Here is a 19,753-nt window from a genome sequence, read left to right as displayed (position 1 = left end):
TGCTTCTGCTCGCGCTACCTTTGTGACGCTAGGGTGTCGCAGCACTACCTTCAGTAAAATGGGCATGAGCTCTGCTTGGGCTCCACAATATACCGTTTGAAAGGTATTTCAAAGGGATAAATTTCATGTTTTGAGTTTTCTCAAATTCTCAACAGATTTCCACAAAATCGGGCTGGAAGGCAGACCTTCCGTAAACTTAGCCGATTCTATTGAATCTTAAGCACCTCACTATTCGTCTTGATTCCAAAACAACAATTTCCACCCAAACTAATCCCGATAGTACTTCACATGTCTAAAATGCCACATTAATACTCATTTAACATATCCACACCTCTTCTGAATTTACGGAGTGTTACATTGACGCGTGGTCAACGCGCACGGCCTGCTGCTCTGAGCATTTTTGTGATGCTCATAACTCCTTTCTCCGATCTCCATTTGGCCTGATATTTATATGGATGGTGAGGTAATTCCATGTACTACAACTTTCAGTTAGGGCACTTCTCCACATACCCAACTAATCAAAGGGTTACAGTTGCCCGAAGTAGGCCACTCAACCACTTTCGCAAAAACGTGAAACCTTCTAAATTTCGTTTTACTTTCTTAATACAAGTCGTACCTTAGTCTGAGGACCCGAGGTGTTACATTATTTCCTTCAACGGATAGCACAAAAGACTTAGATGTTTGTCAGTTCTGTAACCTGGTCAGATGACCTTTTGGTTGAATCCGCTCAAACTTGACGAGTGTTGCTGCAGAAATTCTTCAAGGAACAATGGTTTCAACTTTCAAGACGAGTTACAATAAATATCTTTCCTTAAGACTACAATTGTCTCTATTATGGTGTGTTATTTTAGTACATTTCTTTTATACCAGAGGGGTGTAAATATAGTGTTTTGCAGAATTTTCGACCTACTAAAATTCGACTAGTAAACACCCAAATATTGAGCTAGTACAAGGAACTGTATTTGTACTAGTCCAACCCAACCGCATTGTTGACGAGGTATGTAAATAGGACTCACATTCTTGTTGAAGAGTAGAGCATGCTGGTCCAGGAACGGAGCTAAAGTGTCAGCTACGGATTCGATCGAAATCAATAGCTTTAGTTCAAACTTTATATTTGTCTTAAAATATCATTGATATGCAACGATTATTAATATCCCACCCAGTTACTTAAAAAGATTAAAACCTAGGACTCATTAACCTGAAATCCTTGCTCCGCCTCTGTTCTGGTCCCTTTTTTGTCATAGGAATTCATAGGGTGTCGATAGCTATAAAGGCATTTCAGCCCAGACAATATTTCTAATATGTGTTTCTTTTTACCGGTGATAGTTCATCGAATTTGCATGTTTGTCCAAACTCAATAGAGGACTCGTCAAATTTGACTAAACCATGCGACAAAATATTCTCTTAGCGGCTTGGATGAATAATGTAACTACGAACAAAGCGTGATAAAAAAACCTATGTTCCTGCTAAGGTTTTGGTCTTACTTTCTAGATATATAAATCAGAAATATGAGCTACTACATGAGAATGATAGATTTTTATACATTTTCCCCTGAAGCAGGAGGATTTAAAAGTTTCTCTTTTCACTAGAGATGGATGATTAGACCCTCATCTGGAAATGATCGTTGGTCGATATATGCCCCTTGCATGAGATCATATATAATAATGTTCATCTTATATTATCAAAAAACAAGCATCAAGATAAATTAGACAATTGGGTTCAAGAAAACGCATATAGGAACTAGGAAGCATACAACAAATAGAGTGATGAAAATTCTTTGCATTTTAAGTCTTTAGACTATCTAGTGATGCAGATGAAGCTGCACTTTTCTTTTGGTTTTCCCCTTCTCACATGGCGTGATAGATAACAGTAGTAACTATCGAATTTAATCGTCCTAACTGATGATAAAAAGCAATGAATATCAGTTCAGTATATAGCAAACTGCCACTGACCTAGAATTGATTACGATAATGGTATCACCACTATAATCTCCGCAACACTATTTCGAAGCAGAGGAAGTTGAATCTCCAGCTATTACAAAATTTCGGATGGGGCTTAAGGGACAGGAAAGGAGCTTGGAGTTGGTGTTGGAATAATATACAAAATTTAACTAAAAGGCACCTTCATAACCAGTTTGGGATCCAGGTGAGTTGATCGACTGATTGGACTAAAAGGGCACCTTGCATCCCATCATTTAGAACAATTTCTTCACCACTCTTGAGCTCCTCTTCGTTGTGCTACTGGGGATGTTAATTTTCAGCTCGGTGCTTCTCCAAAGCACTCCATAAGTGGCTAACGTTTAAGGCTAGCCTCGTCGAAACAATTTATCACCATCCAAACCTCTCATGAAAATATGCATAGCATAGCCGGAGACTAGCTCTGATCTCAAAAGTGATGGATATGCTACAGATGTCAAGACACTTCTTCGAGACGTGAATGCTTGGCTGCTCACATCTAGAACAAACAAGGATCGAAGAGTGCCGCAGCCTGCCTGCAACCAATTTTGTCAATCAGAACGAGGAACATTGATAAATACCCCCTCCATCCAACTTGCTTGCCGCACTTTTGACTTTGCATCATTATGAAGAAAACCTGAAATTTTAAGTTATTTATTGAGAAACGTGTCGGTCATATTGTGACTTCCTAAGTTCACCGAGCTACTAGTCAAAGTCGGTTTTTTTTGTTTTTGTCTTTTCCCATTTCGCTGCATTTCTTGGGCTTATGTTTTAGAAGTGGTTCTTGTTTGACACATTTACAAATTTCTAGTTGGGAGGATTTTGAGCCCGTTTGGATTAGCTGAAAAAAAGTGGCTTTTTAAGCATAAGTGCTTAAAGTACTTTTTAAGTGCTGAAAGTTATTTTATAAATAAGCAGTTACGTGTTTGGATAAAAGTGCTTAAATAGTTTTTAGAAGTAACGGTAGTATTGGAATTAACAGAAAATATAAGAGATAAAAGGGTAAAGTTGTTGGTCAAACCAAAATAGCTTTTAAACCCAAAAAAATAAGTTGGGGTTGAGCAACTTCTTAGTTTTGGCTTATTTTAAGCACTTTTGAACTTAATTTAAGCTGCTTTCTATTTTACTGAACACTCAAATAAGTTTAAAAAATGGCTTATAAGCTGGTTTGACCAACTTATAAGCCAATCCAAACAGGCTCTTTGACCAAAAGAGGATTTTAGATCATAAATCTAAGAATTCATGGTATCAATTTCGGCTGCATACTGGGAAATCTAGAAGGGAAAGAAATTGACACTTTTTAGGAAGCAAAGCAAGATAAAAGGGAGTTGGAAAAAAGTTAAGCTTTGTAAAATGTTCCTTCTGTGAATTGTATACAGCTTCATGATGTCAATGGGTGGAGTCCTCCCTACAATATTTTTAGGCCATTACAAGTTCAACAGTCAGCATACCACTTACCTTTTCTCAGAAAAAAGTTTACTAGGCATGCACTTAATATACTATAGTCAAGTTTAAGAACTGTAAAGGAGTGGGGATGTCCACTCTTGGCTTCTGATAAGGTGACAGTCCGCCTTTTTCATGTTGATCTTTGCTTTTAATGAACAGGTCAGGCTCTACACCTAACACCCACCCCCTTTCCGGTCCAAATGCTCATTTATTTTTGAAAAAATTTGGGGCCAAGCATAATGCAAGCTTTACCAGCCAACCCGGTCTGACCTTCAAACTCAGGCAATCAGCAAATAATGCCGCATCCTCATGGAATTAAAGCAGACGAAATAAAGCCATAGCTGCACAATATATGCCGCTCAGAGACTAGTGGCAAAACCTGTATCTGCTATTTGGATGCTATAGGAAATGACTGGCCATCAGAAGTTTTGGCTTCTCCTTGTCTTCTTCAATTTCTAGTGATACAGCAGCTTTCATTTCCTCGACCCTTTTATCCCAAATGCCATCTACTAGCTTCCATGTTTCATCACTAATTATCTGGGTCTGCATAAAAGCATGAAATGACATCAAGACAGAGAGCGTTCATCATAAAGATCAATAAATAGAGCATCCATCATGCTTACCTCCATAGGTCTTGGTGCACCAAAAGTTGCAAATCCAACATTCCCAGGTGCAAACGTCACCCTCCCTGGAAGTGAAACTCCATGGACTCCCCACCGTCCAGCATATATAAGGGCTCCATATTCATCGATGGGACTCACAGTAGGCTGAGAAATGAAAGAAACTTCAAAACATAAACACTATTACGCTACAACATGCAGGCAAAAGAGTACATTGTAAGAACAAGCTGTAACCCACTGCAGGCCATAATAGTAGCTTGTTCATTGGCCATTTGCCCCCTGAATAATCCAGTCCATATTCCATCAAGTAAATCTTTTGCATATGTGCAATAATAGGATTGGGCACCCAGGTGGAGCTTCCAAAGCTACCAAGAGCCGTGATAATAGTACAACAACAACAACAACAGACCCAGTGTGGTCCCAAAAGTGGGGTCTGGGGAGGGTGGGGTGTACGCAGACCTTACCCTACTTTTGTGAGGTAGGAGATTTCCAATAGACCCCCGCTCAAGAAAAAACAGCTTTCAGAAATAGGTTTGAAAAAAAATTGCAAGAGTTCAAAAAAAAAAAAAACTATGACGACGATATTGAAGACAGAAAGTACTGAAAACAAAATAATACAGATGACCAAAGTAAAGGAAACAACAATAGTGATAAGAACCATGATAACAGTAAATTATATAAAGGAAATGGGATTTTTTCTTTTTTTGATAACCGTGGTGTTCGGACCAGCTTGTGCGCACCTCGACTAATTCTAGGGGGTACTTGCTACTTCCCAACATCACAGATACTAGATAACTCTGTTTCCACCAAGGTTTGTATAGATGGGAAGAAAATCACCTAGTGTTTTCGTCTCTACTGGGAACTAAACATGAGACCTCATGGCCCTCAAGGAAACGGGAATCGAAAGGGGCCGAACAAGGAAAAGCAACCTCAGGTAAGAGCATATGCACTACTCCCCCTCACCAGCACCCTACAGGCCTTCAACTAATCGCCCTACTTCCCCTGAATCACTATATCCCCTCCCCCCCCCCCCCCCCCCCTCTCTCTTTTGAGTCTCCCCTCTTCGTTTCTGTCACTGTGCAGATCCTCACCTAGCATTAATTGCAATTTAATTCTACTGGCAAAGGTGAGGAAATAAGCCCATAAATAAGCTACCCAAAGAAAGGGGAGAGGGTTGTGGCAATTGATCTAGTTACCCGGAAAAATATATAGGATGCTGACAGCAAGCAGAATGGTGAATCAAAACGAAAATAGCTACGATCAATAATAATAGGGCAAAGTCAGATTGTGCTGTGCCACATTGCACTTTCCAAATGAACAGGTGTGCCAGTTCTCTAAACTATGCAACAGCAACAACATACCCAGTGTAATCCCACAAGTTGGGTTAGGGGAGGGTAGGATGTACGCAGACCTTATAACTACCTTTGTGGGTTAGAGAGGCATCAAAAGAGCCCCAAGTCCAGGGGCGCACCCGGGTAAAGTGACTTACTTGAATGGTGAGCCATCCTATAAGACTAAGAAGCATACAGAGAGAAGGATAACCTCTAGATGCAGGATCAAGGCTGCCAATGATAATCCCTCAAGAAAGGGGATTCAGCCCCTAAGTTCTGTCTTCGCTCAACAGAATTACCAGCTTTGTCTCAAAAACCACTCTAGTGAAGTGGTTCGGTGAAGGTTAAATCAGACTAGTCAATCCAGAGAGGGGAAAATAGGCAAGAAGCGGTTGCCTGTATGCCACAGACAGCAAGCAAATTTGCATTTTCTGAGTGAGCAGGTGCTCTAGATCTCTAAGTATGCAACATGTATCCCAAGAGCTTGGATACAAGCCGCAGTTTGCCTCTAGGCCAAATCTACTCCAAACACCACCAAACCGTACTACTCCAAAATGTTAAGAAAACTGCATTAGTCTTCCTCAATTATCAGTAAAAACACTGGAAAGAGAAGTAAAGAATCACCTGAGGACTTTTAGGTGAGCTTTTGTATATGCTCCAAATTTCATCGGCTTTGATCTCTCCTTTCTCAAGCAACACATCTGATCAACAGACACACAAGCATAAGCCAATCAACAGTAAGTAGCCAATGTCAGTTCCAAAATTTAGACAACTCAGTCATGGAATCGATGGAAATTCAGGGAAGACAATACTTAAAGTGGCTAGACAATCAAGGTTAAATAACTTTACCTGTAATTGTCTCCACAGCATCGTGGTTCTCCTTTAGAATAGATAAACATTTCTCCACTGCATATCGCATATACTCATCTCTAAGTGCTTCAATTTTAGCAGGGAGCTGCAAAACACAAAAACTAGAATTCAAAATTAGACATTTAATATATTTAGCATTTATAAGATCTAGTCTATACTGACATTTGGTAAGAGATCTCTCTGGTATCTGTAATAAGCCCTTCCAAAGGCAGTCAACCCTGTCTGCAATATCAAAAATTCTGCTAGCCTGGAAGCTTCTAAAGTTGCTTTTGCAGAGATCCAGCATAGATTGTCGACTCCAAACATTTCTTCCTCAATTACTCTGGCTACATACTCAATCTATCAGTTTCCCACATAAAGAATCAAACCAAGAAAATGGGGAAAAAAACAAAGAAACAAAAAGCGGGGGTCTTTTAAGCAGGTTGATATTGTAACACATAATGTCTATACATCTTTGATATAAGGGGTATTTCTGTGGGTTTTCCTTGGTATCATGTTCATACCGTTGTATTAAATCTACATCATCTAACTGTGCATATTCTCTCAAAGCAGTGCCAAACTCAATGGGATCAGGAATGAACAAGAGAAAAAGTACAGTTTAAACTCCAGTCTAATATTTTCATGATTGTAACCACTTCAAATATATCCAAATATTCTGCACTTTGGTTTAATTCAAATTCCTTACAGCAGCAGTAACATAGCCAAGAAGTTATGAATCTCAAAGCTTTCAATTTTGAGTTCCATATAAAATTACAGTCAAATCTTTCAGTGACTGAGCTGCTGGAGTCAACATAGAAGGACGATTATTAAGGCCTTCGTACCCAATCCAGCAAACTCCTTGGTTCTGATGAGTAAGCTTGTTCTGCAACTTAGCTCTTGACAACCTCACAGCTAATACGCTTGAAGATTAACATTGATGGAGATTACTATGTGGAGCGGTTATCAGGGATGGCTATTACTCTTACGATGCAAAACGAACAGGAGTTAAAACCCAGATTCAGTAAAGCAATCACCCAACTTGACATGTACAGAAAGGATCCTGACTATCAAATTTACTCCGAACACATACTATAAATTTTCCACTCACTTTTTACTCCCAATTATAAAGCTGCTACATCAATCTAGGCATCTCCCATCCTCAACATAAAGACCCATCATTCTTTTATGGCCTTTCCAATTCTCAAAAATATGCTTAGCACATTCCCCTGTTAATATTCTCCTTATCTAAGTAATAAAGTTGACAGAAGCTGCTGAGAACATAAGAAAGTCATGTAACTGTCTTATAGTAAAATATATTGTGGGAGATAGGAACCGTGAAGAGGAGAAACAGAGATTTCAAACATAGGATCCATAAGGCAGATTCACTATAGTGTTTATAGAACGGAATATTGAACAGAAATACTATTCATTTTCCAACTTACGAGCACAGGCACGGACTATTGAGTTCACATAATCTGCTTTCCTTTTAAACACTCTGCCTCCAATCTCAACGAATTGCATATTGGGCTGACTACGGATGGATTTGATATCCGTCTGTCATACCAAAACCAAATTGGCAGAAATGTGAGCATGTTACAAATTTAAGAAATACATAGATTGATTAATATGATATTTATATGAATATAACCTCACTGAATGGTCGGTAGGGATCTGGAAGGTAACATGCAAGAACTGCAACAGCAGCTTCTCTGTAAGCTAGTCTTAGTGTTAACTCCTCAGGGACCTCAGTACTATCTTCTTGACCCGTTTCAAATGTGCCCTTTTGCTGTAATATTAAATGATATAACATGAACATAACGTAATAATTGAAACATACAACAGATGTTGCATATCTCAAGTTTTAGCACCTACCCTCTTCAATGCCTCAAGAAGTTCATCTCGTCCTATATAGTCCAAGTCTTTCCTCGCAGTCAAAATTCCAGCTTCATTCCTGCCAGAAGAAGGTGTGAGCTAGTCCCTCCAAATGCAGGAGCTAAAGGAATTACAGCTGAGGATTATGTACAATATATTTTGAAGTTCAGCTCCAGTAAAATCTTCTGTTTGCTCTGCAATTTCCTGCAATAAAGTGTCCTTTTCCTCTTCTGACCGGAAAAATTTGTTTCGAGCGTGCACCTGAGATATTTGAATGAGGATCAAAAGAAACATACTGACACAAGGAATCCTACAACCTTCAAAAGATAAACAGATGTCAATCTCCAGTGAGCAGCAGCACATACCTTCAATATGGCCAATCTACCATCTTTTGAGGGCAAACCAACCCTAATAATCTTGTCAAAGCGACCCTTTCGTAACAGGGCAGGATCAAGAATATCCAATCTATTGGTTGCACCAATAACTAAGACCTGATGACCCAGCAATAAACGGTAAACCTGAGAAGCTCTCCTTACTTTTTTATGGGAAACCGTCATCTTAACTATAATGTACCTGTGACGTTGACACTTTAAATCCATCCATTTCTGTCAGTATCTGAAGAAGCCCTTGTTCCCTCTCTGCACCACCCTAAAAACAGAAAATACATGTCCCTTACTGTATAAAATTATTCCAATACAGCCCAGATGTATGTTTATTAATAAAATTAGTGAGGGAACCAACTGAAACATTACTATGGAGAAGCACTCTAGAGAAAAAGGATTTTTTTTTTATGACAAGGGAACCAGCAGCCGCAACCCTTTGGGTGCGCACAGGGTAAACCCCGCTCCTGTGCAATAGCCCGCAAACCACAAAGGAGAGATAACCCGCACTAGGCAAGCCCTGTGCGACGAGCTCGACCCAGAAGGAAAATCCCCTGTTGTCGTAGGCAGGGGCTTTCGAACCTGAGACCTCCATTATGGAAGCCCCATGCTCAACCAGGATTTTAGTATTAGAAGTAATACAGAATATATGCATTCTAGTTTTGGCTCCCCATAACAAGAATGACATTGAAATGAGATTAGACAGGATTGTTACCTAAATGTAGACAATTCAGATATGTAAACTCAGTGTTCAGAATGAATGGTATGACTGATCAAGAGGTAAAAGATACAGTGGATGAATGGCACTTCAATCTCTCTTTCTTGCTCTTTTGGTATGTTGATTGTATGGGTTTCGAAGTAGAAGACACAATAACATGTACGAACAGAGATAGAAGAAAGTATGCTGCGAAAGACAGAATAAGATGTACAAACAGAGATAGAAGAAGGATATGGAAACATATGCAAATGGGTTAAGAATACATGCATCCATGTTTCATTTGAACTTAAACGGCATTTCATACAGCAATTACCAGCGAAGAGTGATACCTCAAAACCAAAAATTACTACTGGGAGAATAAGTTTTTTAATATACAACAACAAAAACATACCCGGTGTAATCCCACCAGTGGAGTCTGGGGAGGATAGCGTGTACGCAACCTTACCCCTTCCTTGTGAAAGTTTTTTAATATGCGATAGAAAAAAAGAATAAATATGTGTATCATACCCCACCAATATCCGGTCCACCACGTTTGCTGCCAATTGCATCTATCTCGTCAATGAAAATAATAGAAGGAGCAAATGACCTGGCACTGGCAAAAAGGTCCTTCACACGTGAAGCAGCCACACCAACAAACATCTGCATATATGTGAAAGGTTAGAAGCTAAACATGCTGCCAAAATAAAAGGAGAAATTCCTCAATCAAATATTGGAGTGAGTGCATAGATAGTAGCCACATATTATGGAGGTATAGAAGGTTAGGCTAAGGGCCTTAAAAAACATGCTTCTGTTAAATCTACGTCCTCCCACTTATTTTTCCCCATCTTCGGTTACGCACTGTTGAAGGTTAGACTGTTAGAGGACTTAAGAGTATATTTCCTGAAGTCATCAACTCAGTTTGATAGGGAGAGCAAGAGATCCTAATTTTTTAAAGAATCGGTACATTACTTTGAGGACATGCTGTCCCTCTGTTACAGACAGACAAACAAGGAATTCTGACAAACAGAGCACACCCGAACTCCACCCCACGAAGGAGAAGCAAAGAGAACTGTTACCTATACATAGTGGCAATGGAAATAAAGAAGGTGGAAAATTCTATCACAATTTTCTGACCCGCGTGCACTTTGAAATAGGCAATTCAATGCTCTGAAATAAATAATTTTACCCTTTTTATTAACATCAAAGCTTAGACTTCCACATGAATGAGACTAGGTGTATTACACAGTAGAATGCAACACTCTCCTGCAGATAGCAAGGAACTTGTACCCAACAGTAAATAAGCTCTTCAAAATAGAAGACGACAGATCGACTACCCAATTCCTCCACTTTAACCACCTCCTCTTTATATTCTTTCCCCTTCCACATTACTTCCACTCCTTAACCCCTACTCTTTACAATCCCGAACTAAGTAAATTGTGTGACCATATCATCTTCAATCTTAAATTAGAGAGATCAGACTTTTGATTACTCTATTATATTATGTCCCAACACGCCTCCTCACATTGTGCCAGATTCTTTTTTCAGTGGGGCAAATACGAGAAAATATTTTTCACTTTTCGAGTGCCTGTAATATTTGAATCCAGGACTTCTTACCTGCTTTGATACCATGTTGAATTCTATAATCATCGTAAACTAGTATATTTGGTTGAGCTCTCATACTCAGTCTAGAACTATTGGTATTACAACCAATTGGTAGAGGGAATGCATCATCATCTCCTTATATAGTTTGGGGCAACACCATATGAGCTAAATTTTGAGGCTGATTTAAGCAGAAGGTCCACTTTTTAATCATGAAATCAGAGCTGAGAGAACCCGTTTTTACAACCGCTTTCTATATTCATGTTCTATAGCACTGAGCCTCTCTCTCTCTCTCTCTCTCTCTCTCTCTCTATCAATTTAGGCCCATCGAGCCAGCTGCTTTCTCTCTTCATGTTCTATTGCCCTGGGCTTCTCTCTCTCTCTCTCTCAATACAGTCCATGGAACTATTCTAGGCTTTTATATATCTCTCTCAACTCAACCCATCAAGCCATTCGAATTGCAGCAGATGCACTCGTTAGCATGTTGAGCCTCATTTGTCTCCCTCTACTTCATGCTCACTCCTACTGAGACTCCTCTCTCTCTCTTACTTCAAAAAATAATAGTAACCAAAATAATTCTTTAGTCCATGTGTAAACCCTAGAACTGGGTTACACCTGCGGGAGGGAGTTAGACAATGCACTTGTCCCTCACTAGTTGTGAAAGGGTTTTCAACAGGGTTGAAAATGTCCCAAGTCACTTCGCCATTCCAGTTTCAAAGTTGGCAATGGCCTGAAAGTTTCCTTCTGGGATGACAAGTGGATTGGTCATGTACCTCTAAAGCAACTCTATCCAGATCAATACACATTATGCCTTCAACAACAAGCTACAGATGCTGAATTATGGAAAAGACAAGGTTGGAATTTACACCTCAGAAGACATTTAAATGACAGGGAAATGAAAAGAATAGCAGCCTTCCACTCCACAGTTGCTCAATTCAATAATGTAACAGGAGAAAGAGATACTATGGTTTGGAAGATAGACAACAAAGGTTTGTTCACTGTAAATTCTGCTTCCAGAGACCTGAACACATCAAACAACCAGGAGGTAGGATGGCCATGGAAGATGATATGGAAAACTAAAATACCTTACAAGGTAAATTGTTTTTCCTGGCTATTGGCAAAGGAAGTAGTGTTGACTCATGAGAATTTAAACAAGAGGGGGTTCCAGTTGTGCTCTAGATGCTATTTATGTAAATAGCGGGGAACAAGCAGAGACAATCAACCATCTTTTTTTACACTGCAAATGGATAGATCAGTTATTATGGAAGATATTCATCAGTCTGAGGAAGATCAGGTGGGTGAAACCAGGGAGCATTAAAGGAGTTCTTAGCTGCTGGAACAGAGATGGCAATGCTGCAAGACAGGAAGAGAGATGGAAGATTGTCCCAGCATGTATTTGGTGGACATTATGGAAAGAAAGAAATCAGAGATGTTTTGAGGGCAAACAAAGTGACCTACAGAAGTTTAAAATGAATTGTTTAGCTCTATACTATTTTTGGTGTAAACAGGAAGTTTTAGGTCAAACTGAAGATATTTTTGATGTTTTAGATTACTTGTAAGGAAGAATATAGATAGGAGATTCAAGCTGTAAGGTGTAATATTTTGAAAGGGGGACTACATTCTTTTTGATGTAGTACACCTGTGGATATATAGTTAACTGTTACCATTCTCAAAAAAAAAAAAAATTAACTTTAAGGTCTTGGTTTGGATGCACAAATACTTCCACTCCAAACGTAGGTTAGCCGTTACTCATTAGGTAAATTTTCCTAGAGATTTACTTTTAGAAATTAAAGACAATGTTCACACATATTAGATGTTTTGCTTTTGCTAACTGATCATACCAAGGTTGACGCACATGAGATTATTATTTTCTAAGGAGCTTGTGGACATTAACATTGAACCATGCCCTGTGGAGACCACAATATAGGACTTTTTTTTGGCCAGTCCTGTATTGTGGAGACCACAATACAGGACTGGCTATCAAAGAATCATCTATATGATTTACAAGAAGCCATATAAGAGTATATCCTTGCTTTTTGGGGAACTAGTGATGATAGTTGATCTCCAGAGTCCAGCTTTCTAGCATAGCAAATATTAACGCAGAAAGCAGGTAAATGTTTACAAAAAATTTAGCAGGAAGGAATGACTTATGACATTCAATTGAGTTATTGTTAAATTATAGCATTTAAAAAGATATCCCATAATGTTCCTTTCAGATTTAAAGGACCGACAGACAATAAGCTAAAGCAAAATTGAAAAGTGAAATCAGGTTTATAGGTTAAAAAACAACGAATGAACAAACTTGCAAGTGTTTACCAGAAATAAATGAAACAGGTTCAAGAAACAGAAGCTAATGAACATCTTGTTATCTTTTTCTTTTTCTTTTTTGAAATGGAAAGTAAAAAAAACCTTGCTATCTTTAACAAGCAATTGTTCGGATACAGCAGCGAAATCAGGAAAGTGCCATCGAAATTTTTGTAACTAAAAGTATGGATTTGCCAAACATGACTGGAATGCAGCTTTCATTTTGGAGTCCACTATAGCAGATATAGTCATAGATGCTGTGTTTAACCCTGTAAGTCAATGTTGTTACCCAAAACAAAAATCAATTAAAGAAACTTTCAGAATCTTGCAGCCGTTAGAATTTCCTCATCCATTTTAAGTGTATTTGAAGGTTGCAATTGCAAGTACTTCTCACCTCAACAAAATCAGTACCATTAGCAGCAAAAAAAGGTAATCCCGCTTCTCCAGCTATAGCTTTTGCCAGAAGTGTTTTGCCAGTTCCGGGAGGACCATGGAGAAGCACACCTTTTGGGCAATAAATTCCTTTGTCTTGAAACTCATCTTCATTCCTCAGTATTCGAACAATCTCTTGCAGTTCTCTCTTAATATATTCTTGGCCAGCAAAATCATCAAAAGTTATACCAGTTTTTTCTTCTGCTGAAATGAATTTTGCACTGATGGCAAATGGTAAAAAGAAAATTAAAATTTAATACTGCATTAAGGGATGAACCTGTAATCAAAGTAAGAGTACAGATATGTTGTGATAAGATCCATTGTAATAAAAATTTATTGATTTTTGGGCAAAAACAAAACGCCTGTATACAAGAGATATACCAAAAAGTAGAAAATCTACAAAAACAAATGATTTTCTATAAAAGCCACCCAATATTCTATACCTACAGGGAGCTAATGATAAGAGGTAACTCCTCAACTGTACTAAATTTGTCTCCATCCCTTCAAAAGCTCTCCTATTTCTTTCTCTCCACACAACCCACTATGTGCTAATGGAGCTACATTCCAAGCCATATGCCTTTTCCTCCGTCTGACACAGTTCCAGCTGGACAACATTGCTTTTACAGCATCACCCATCGCACTCCAAGCCTTGTCAGAATTTCCCACCATAATCTCAAGACAGACAAGCAATGAAAAAAAGATAGTCACCATCTTCACCCGAGCCCTTGCACTGTTGCACATAATCCCATATTTGTCCGCAATCACATCCCTCCATAAAGCATGTTCCTCTATGTCGAATCTCCATAATCATTTTCCTAATAAGGCCTTATTAAAGACCTTAAGGTCTTTAACTCCAAGTACACCCCAATGATTGGGGGTCATGACAGTCTTCCACTGCACCAAATAAAACTTTCTTGCCCTGTCTGCCAAGTCCCAAAGAAAGTTCCTTTGCAACCTTTCCAACTTTCATGTAACACTAGCTAGAGCATGAAACAAAGACAAAGTAAGTGAGGACGCTGGATAAAGTACTCCTAAAGAGCACTTCCTTCCCCCTTTGGACAAATATCTTTTTTGTCAACCTGCAAGTCTCTTCTCCACCCCCTGAAGAACTAGATTCCAAGTTGTATGATCCTTGCTAAAAGCTCCTAGAGGCAAACCAAGATAGGTAGTGGGTAGAGACTCCACTTTGCATTCCAAAACATGTGCCAATGAGGCAATGACTCAATATTTTCCACCTCGCCAACTGGGATGACCTCGCAATTTCTGATATTTATCTTGAGTCTTGACACCACCTATGTTGCTCGGTCTCTCCAAACATGATGCCGCACCCATGTCGGATCCTTAAAGAATACACTAATTTTTGGAGGATCCGACAAGCACCCGTTAATATTTTTGAAGAGTCTGAGCAACATAGGACACCACCTAGAACCATGATAACATTTGTCATTAATATTCCAGCTGAGACCTGTTAGCATCACAAAAACCAATGTGTCATCCGCGAAAATAAATGTGAGACCCTCACAGTGCTATGACCCCAAACTGTTGCAATGAAACCTCAAGCACTCACCCGCCACAGCTCTATCCATCATCATACTAAATTGCCTCCATAACTAGAATGAACAACATGGGTAATAATGGATTTCCTTGTCTTTGTCCTTTCAAACTGCCAAAGAAGCCATACGGGTTGCTATTCACAAGTACCAAGCACCATTCTTGATAAGGTAAAGTTTATATAAATGAGTCAGTAGAAAACTACACTCTCTTTAATCTCCAAAACTCATCTTCAGCATAATAAAATTCAGAAACTCCCAATTTACATGATCATGAGGTCCAATTTACACAAAATGTCTGGCTCTCCCAGCTTTTTTCTGGAATTCACCACTTCATTTGCCACTATCTAGAATTTGTCTATCTTCCACAAAAGCATTTGGGAAGTAGATACAATCACGTCCAAGACACTCTTTAGTATATTGGAAAGCACCTTGAAGATTATCTCGCAGATGTTTACGACTAGATTAATAGGTCTATAGTCCATGATGCTCGTTCCTCCATCCCATTTAGGAAAGATGACGATGAACGTTAACGATGCATCGAAAAAAAAAATCAAATTCCCCTCTCTTCTAAAAACTCCTTAATAGTTTCCATCACCTCACGTTTAATTGTATTCCAACACTGCTGGAAGAAAGCTAAAGTGAACCCATTTGGCCTATAAGTTCTATCACCCCCGCACAACAACGCACTGCCTTATGCACCTTTTCACTGATCTCCCTCTCTAACCGCATCCTCTTTTTCTTCCGTATTTGATCAAATTCTACACCTCCCATCTTTGGTCTGGTCTCCAATTTGCTTCCTCTTAAAAAGGCATTCATAGAAGCCTACAATTGCTCCTTCTACCCCACCTTCCCCTCATGCATTTTCCCATCCACCTCTGTAGAATCTATGAAATTCCTCTTTTTATTGGCACTTGCTAATTGCTACACTATAAAAGAATTAAGTGTTAGTCCCTTTTCTCCAACCACAATGCTAACAAACCTAATGCCCCATAGCTAGCTTTTTTACAGCAATATGATTTGTTTTGTGCTTATGCACCGTAATTCAATTGCTTACTTGTCCCATGGATAAGACGAGGTGGATTGAGGATCTTACTGGATCATTTCGACTCACCAGTTACTGCCATGTGGAGATACAATTGAGGGCGACCAGCAGCACACCTTTGAGTTTTTCGTTTGAGACCTACTAGTTGAGGTGGGTCATCCACCAGTTCATGGAGGCACCATGAACTCTCAATTCGGTCTTTTTATTTCATGACAAGCTGTGTCTCGTATCAATTGTACTCAGATTCTTAGATTGCCCCATGACTTGATTTTTTTATTTTTATTTTTTGGGTATTTGGGCTTACAGTTGACGGTTGTACTTCCTCTCTGTTACATATTATGAGAAGGCTATTCTATTATTATTTATAGCATTTTTCTGCATTGTTGGTTGATAATTAGATCAGCCAGTTCTCCTAGAGGAGGTAGAAGCGTTGGGTGGCGATTACAGCCTAGGTGCCAGATTTAGGTCGTGAAACTTAATATATATAGTATACACAAATCTACAAGTGTACAGATGCAGAAACAAACACAGCAAGCAAATGACCAGTATAACACTTCTATTAGTTGAATTGCACACAGTTTAACACCCAAGAAAGCAAAAAACCAGAACAGCAACAATAACAACAAATAAGAAGGAACTCTTAGAAGCTTAATAGCACAGACTAACATTTTCACCATTGACTCAAAAAAGCACAATTCTGAATTCACAAAGCAAGTCTTAAGACCGCTGTTGGAGTTCTAAGAATCTGATATTTGCTCCAATGACTATATTTCCAGGCACTAGGCATATATGTGAATTCGTGGCGCATTTCGGGTTTTTTCACTTCCATAGACAAGTCAAAAGGTATCAGGGAAATTGGTCCTAAAGGACAACCATTACCTATCAATGCTCACAGTAAAACCGATCTGATTCAAAACATACAGAATTTCAAGTCTGGATACGGAGACAAAGACAATACTTGATAAAATGCGAGGAAAGGTATAAATTCAATTTCCCTACAACATACAAAAATTGAAAGGAAGTTCACAGCCAATAAGCATATAAACAAGCAGCGAAAGTTTTCAATTACCGGCTCTTTCCTAATGAACCAAGGGCCTTCTGCTTGAGTGGCTCTCTTATCTTTTTGGGAGGGCTGCCCAAATCGCAGGGTATTAGTTTTGAATAAATTGGTCTCATCTTATTATCAATCCAAATGTATAAGAGAACTGAAAGGGCCAGCCGCATAGACCACACAACTGCTGTCGCGACACTAGAGTAAACTTCAGCAGGGATGTTATTCACATTATACACATCAACATTTACAAGCTGTTGATGCAACTTCCTCCAAACATCATTCCAGCTATCTATTGGCATCCGGTCAACGATATGACGCTTGAAGACAATTTCCTTTTTAGAGTCCCCTCCTGAACCTTCTGTTTTTCCATCCTTGTAGTATGGCAGAATTACTACAAACAGACCGGAAAAACCAAATAAACAAAACTGGGAATGCTGTAAGATATTAGCTATTTGATATTGCATAAATGATTCTAAGTGAAAAAACATCTTCATAAGTGATAACTAAGTTGATAAGGTTATTAGTTAGATATTGACAGAAATTAACAATAGATAGTAACAATGACTTCCAAGCCTTTCAGTACCTAGAATTTTATTGGATGTCCCTGAAGGGACTGATACCTAGAATCATCCTCTTTTAATTTGTACACCTGCTACCCAAATGCATGCACAATAGTTAAGTTGGAGATTTGTCGATTTTCTTGGCAGGTGCAACCGTAAAAGAGGTGCTCTAACCACAAGCACTTGCCCAATTTTTACCATGTTTACTGGACAAAAAAGTTGTCGGCTACCTAGAAATAAACTCTTTTAATTTGTTATGATGCTCAATCACATGAAGACCTTCTATTGCTTAGCATGGTGTACAATGCTTGATCAAGCATCATAACAAAATGAGAATAAGAAACATCATAGAGAATAGTAAACCTGAAACCGTCTGCCCGTAGTTTGAATACTCCATAAACTGCACATTGTTTGCATTCAGAAGCTTTTGAAATTCACTATAGTCTATCTTATGAGAATTTTCAGGATCCCACTCTGTCCCCTTCAACTTTCCCTGCATGGCCAGCAATTTCCTACTCCATTCCGAAGCCAGCACAAGCTGCCTCTCTAATTGAACATTTGCCTTTCTTTCAAACTCCTCTAAATTATTTATGCGTTCACGCTCTGCCTCCTTCAGTTTCTGAGATCCCATTAAAAAATAACATAGCATTAAAAACAATTTCCAGAATATAACCTGAAGTAAAAAGTCAAAATTATTTTTTTGTTATTATTGTTAAGTCATAACTGTTTTACCATATACTTTTAATCCGAATAATGTAAAAAAATCCCCGCAATGGTCATCTCAGGGATCATGATCATACTTGAAATTGTTCAATATACAATCGAAATTGCAATAAGAACTTTTCTTTTTTCGAAATTATAATAGGAATTGAAAAGCCAATACACTTAAGGGGTCATTTGGTTGGGGAACAGGTTACCCCAGGACTAATTATCCCACCCTCAATGTGGTATAAGAATAACACTACAACCCCGAGATTAGTTATCCCGGGTTTTTAGCCCAACCAAACGTGGGATAAACTCATCCCACATGTAATCCCGGGATTAATTATCCCTTATCCCTCGTACCAAACAAGCCCTTAATTGTAAAGGGATTACGAAAAAACAGATAAATTCTACAACAGACTATAGTACTCGGAAACCAAAAGTGAACAACTTTATATCAAAAATTCTTTCAACGAAATAATTCATGCAATCTCTGTCACACTTATGGGAGCCTTAAGCTAACTAATTGTTATAAGCACTATGTTTCGGCAGGAAAAAAAAAAAACAAGTATATTAGGAATGTTAATCATTCGATTATCAAATTCCCCGTAATTTTGACCTTCAAAACCCAAGTTAGTACATTTAATTAGCATACCAATCAGTACATTAGCAGCGGACAGCTATAAGTAATACTCCCTCCATCCCAATTTACGTGGCACCTTTCAGATTTCGAAATTCAAACACTGTCTTTCTTTAACAATAATTTTTTCATATATCTTTTAAATATTTTGAATTTGTCAAGTATTGTGACTTATAAGTCTTTTAACGTAGTTTCTAAATATGTAAATTATATTTCAAAGATTCCATGCCGGACTTCACGATCAAAATTAAATAGTTTGACTCTCAAAATTTGAAGTGTGCCAGATAAATTGGGACACTTGCAATTATTGAAAGAGTGGAAGAGAAAAGTAACCTCAAAAAGTAGCTGAGCTGACTCATTTTCATCATTAACTGAGTTGGAAGTGGAAGTGGAAGTAGCTTTACAAGCCTGGATATTATTGAGGGCTTTTTTGGAGCCAATACAGAGGCAATTTGTGCGAGGTTTTAGCTTTAAATTGAAAGCGGTGAATGGAGATGAGTGTTGATGGTATGTGGGTAGGGTTTTAGCAGGGTTGGAAGAGGGTTTTAGCAAATGAATGTGGGATGTCATGTCTTCTTCGATTAGCTAGCTCATACGTCTTCTTCCACTCTCCTCTTATCTTTTACTATTTATTCTGGCTCCGCCTAGAGTACAAATGGAAAAGACAACTTCATATTTCAATCTTGTTATAAATATCTAACTAGTGGATATCCATTA

At 38.6% G+C, this 19,753-nt stretch overlaps 1 protein-coding gene across 3 annotated transcripts; it reads right to left on the bottom strand.

Moving 5' to 3' along the window:
- Positions 1-1,873: 1,873 nt before the first annotated feature.
- LOC132627205 (probable inactive ATP-dependent zinc metalloprotease FTSHI 4, chloroplastic) lies at positions 1,874-19,701 on the bottom strand. Of its 3 annotated transcripts, none has more exons than XM_060342402.1 (17): positions 19,370-19,701; positions 18,058-18,313; positions 17,150-17,525; positions 13,448-13,706; positions 9,679-9,810; positions 8,647-8,721; positions 8,439-8,564; positions 8,225-8,334; positions 8,074-8,152; positions 7,850-7,987; positions 7,644-7,755; positions 6,385-6,548; positions 6,202-6,307; positions 5,977-6,053; positions 4,025-4,168; positions 3,781-3,944; positions 1,874-2,592 (listed from the first exon to the last, which is right to left on the bottom strand). In XM_060342402.1, exons 1-16 carry the CDS (start codon positions 19,604-19,606, stop codon positions 3,801-3,803), a joined length of 2,535 nt encoding a protein of 844 aa, XP_060198385.1. In that variant the 5' UTR covers positions 19,607-19,701; the 3' UTR covers positions 1,874-2,592; positions 3,781-3,800. The 3 variants fall into 3 exon arrangements, with proteins under 3 accessions (XP_060198385.1, XP_060198386.1, XP_060198387.1); XM_060342403.1 differs by having other exon boundaries at positions 1,874-2,491; XM_060342404.1 differs by having other exon boundaries at positions 1,874-2,487.
- Positions 19,702-19,753: the final 52 nt, after the last annotated feature.

This window comes from Lycium barbarum, chromosome 2 (assembly GCF_019175385.1).
Source record: "Lycium barbarum isolate Lr01 chromosome 2, ASM1917538v2, whole genome shotgun sequence".
NCBI lineage: Eukaryota > Viridiplantae > Streptophyta > Magnoliopsida > Solanales > Solanaceae > Lycium > Lycium barbarum.
The sequence above is the reverse complement of the archived record's forward strand: the minus strand, read 5'-3'. Positions and strand labels throughout refer to the sequence as shown.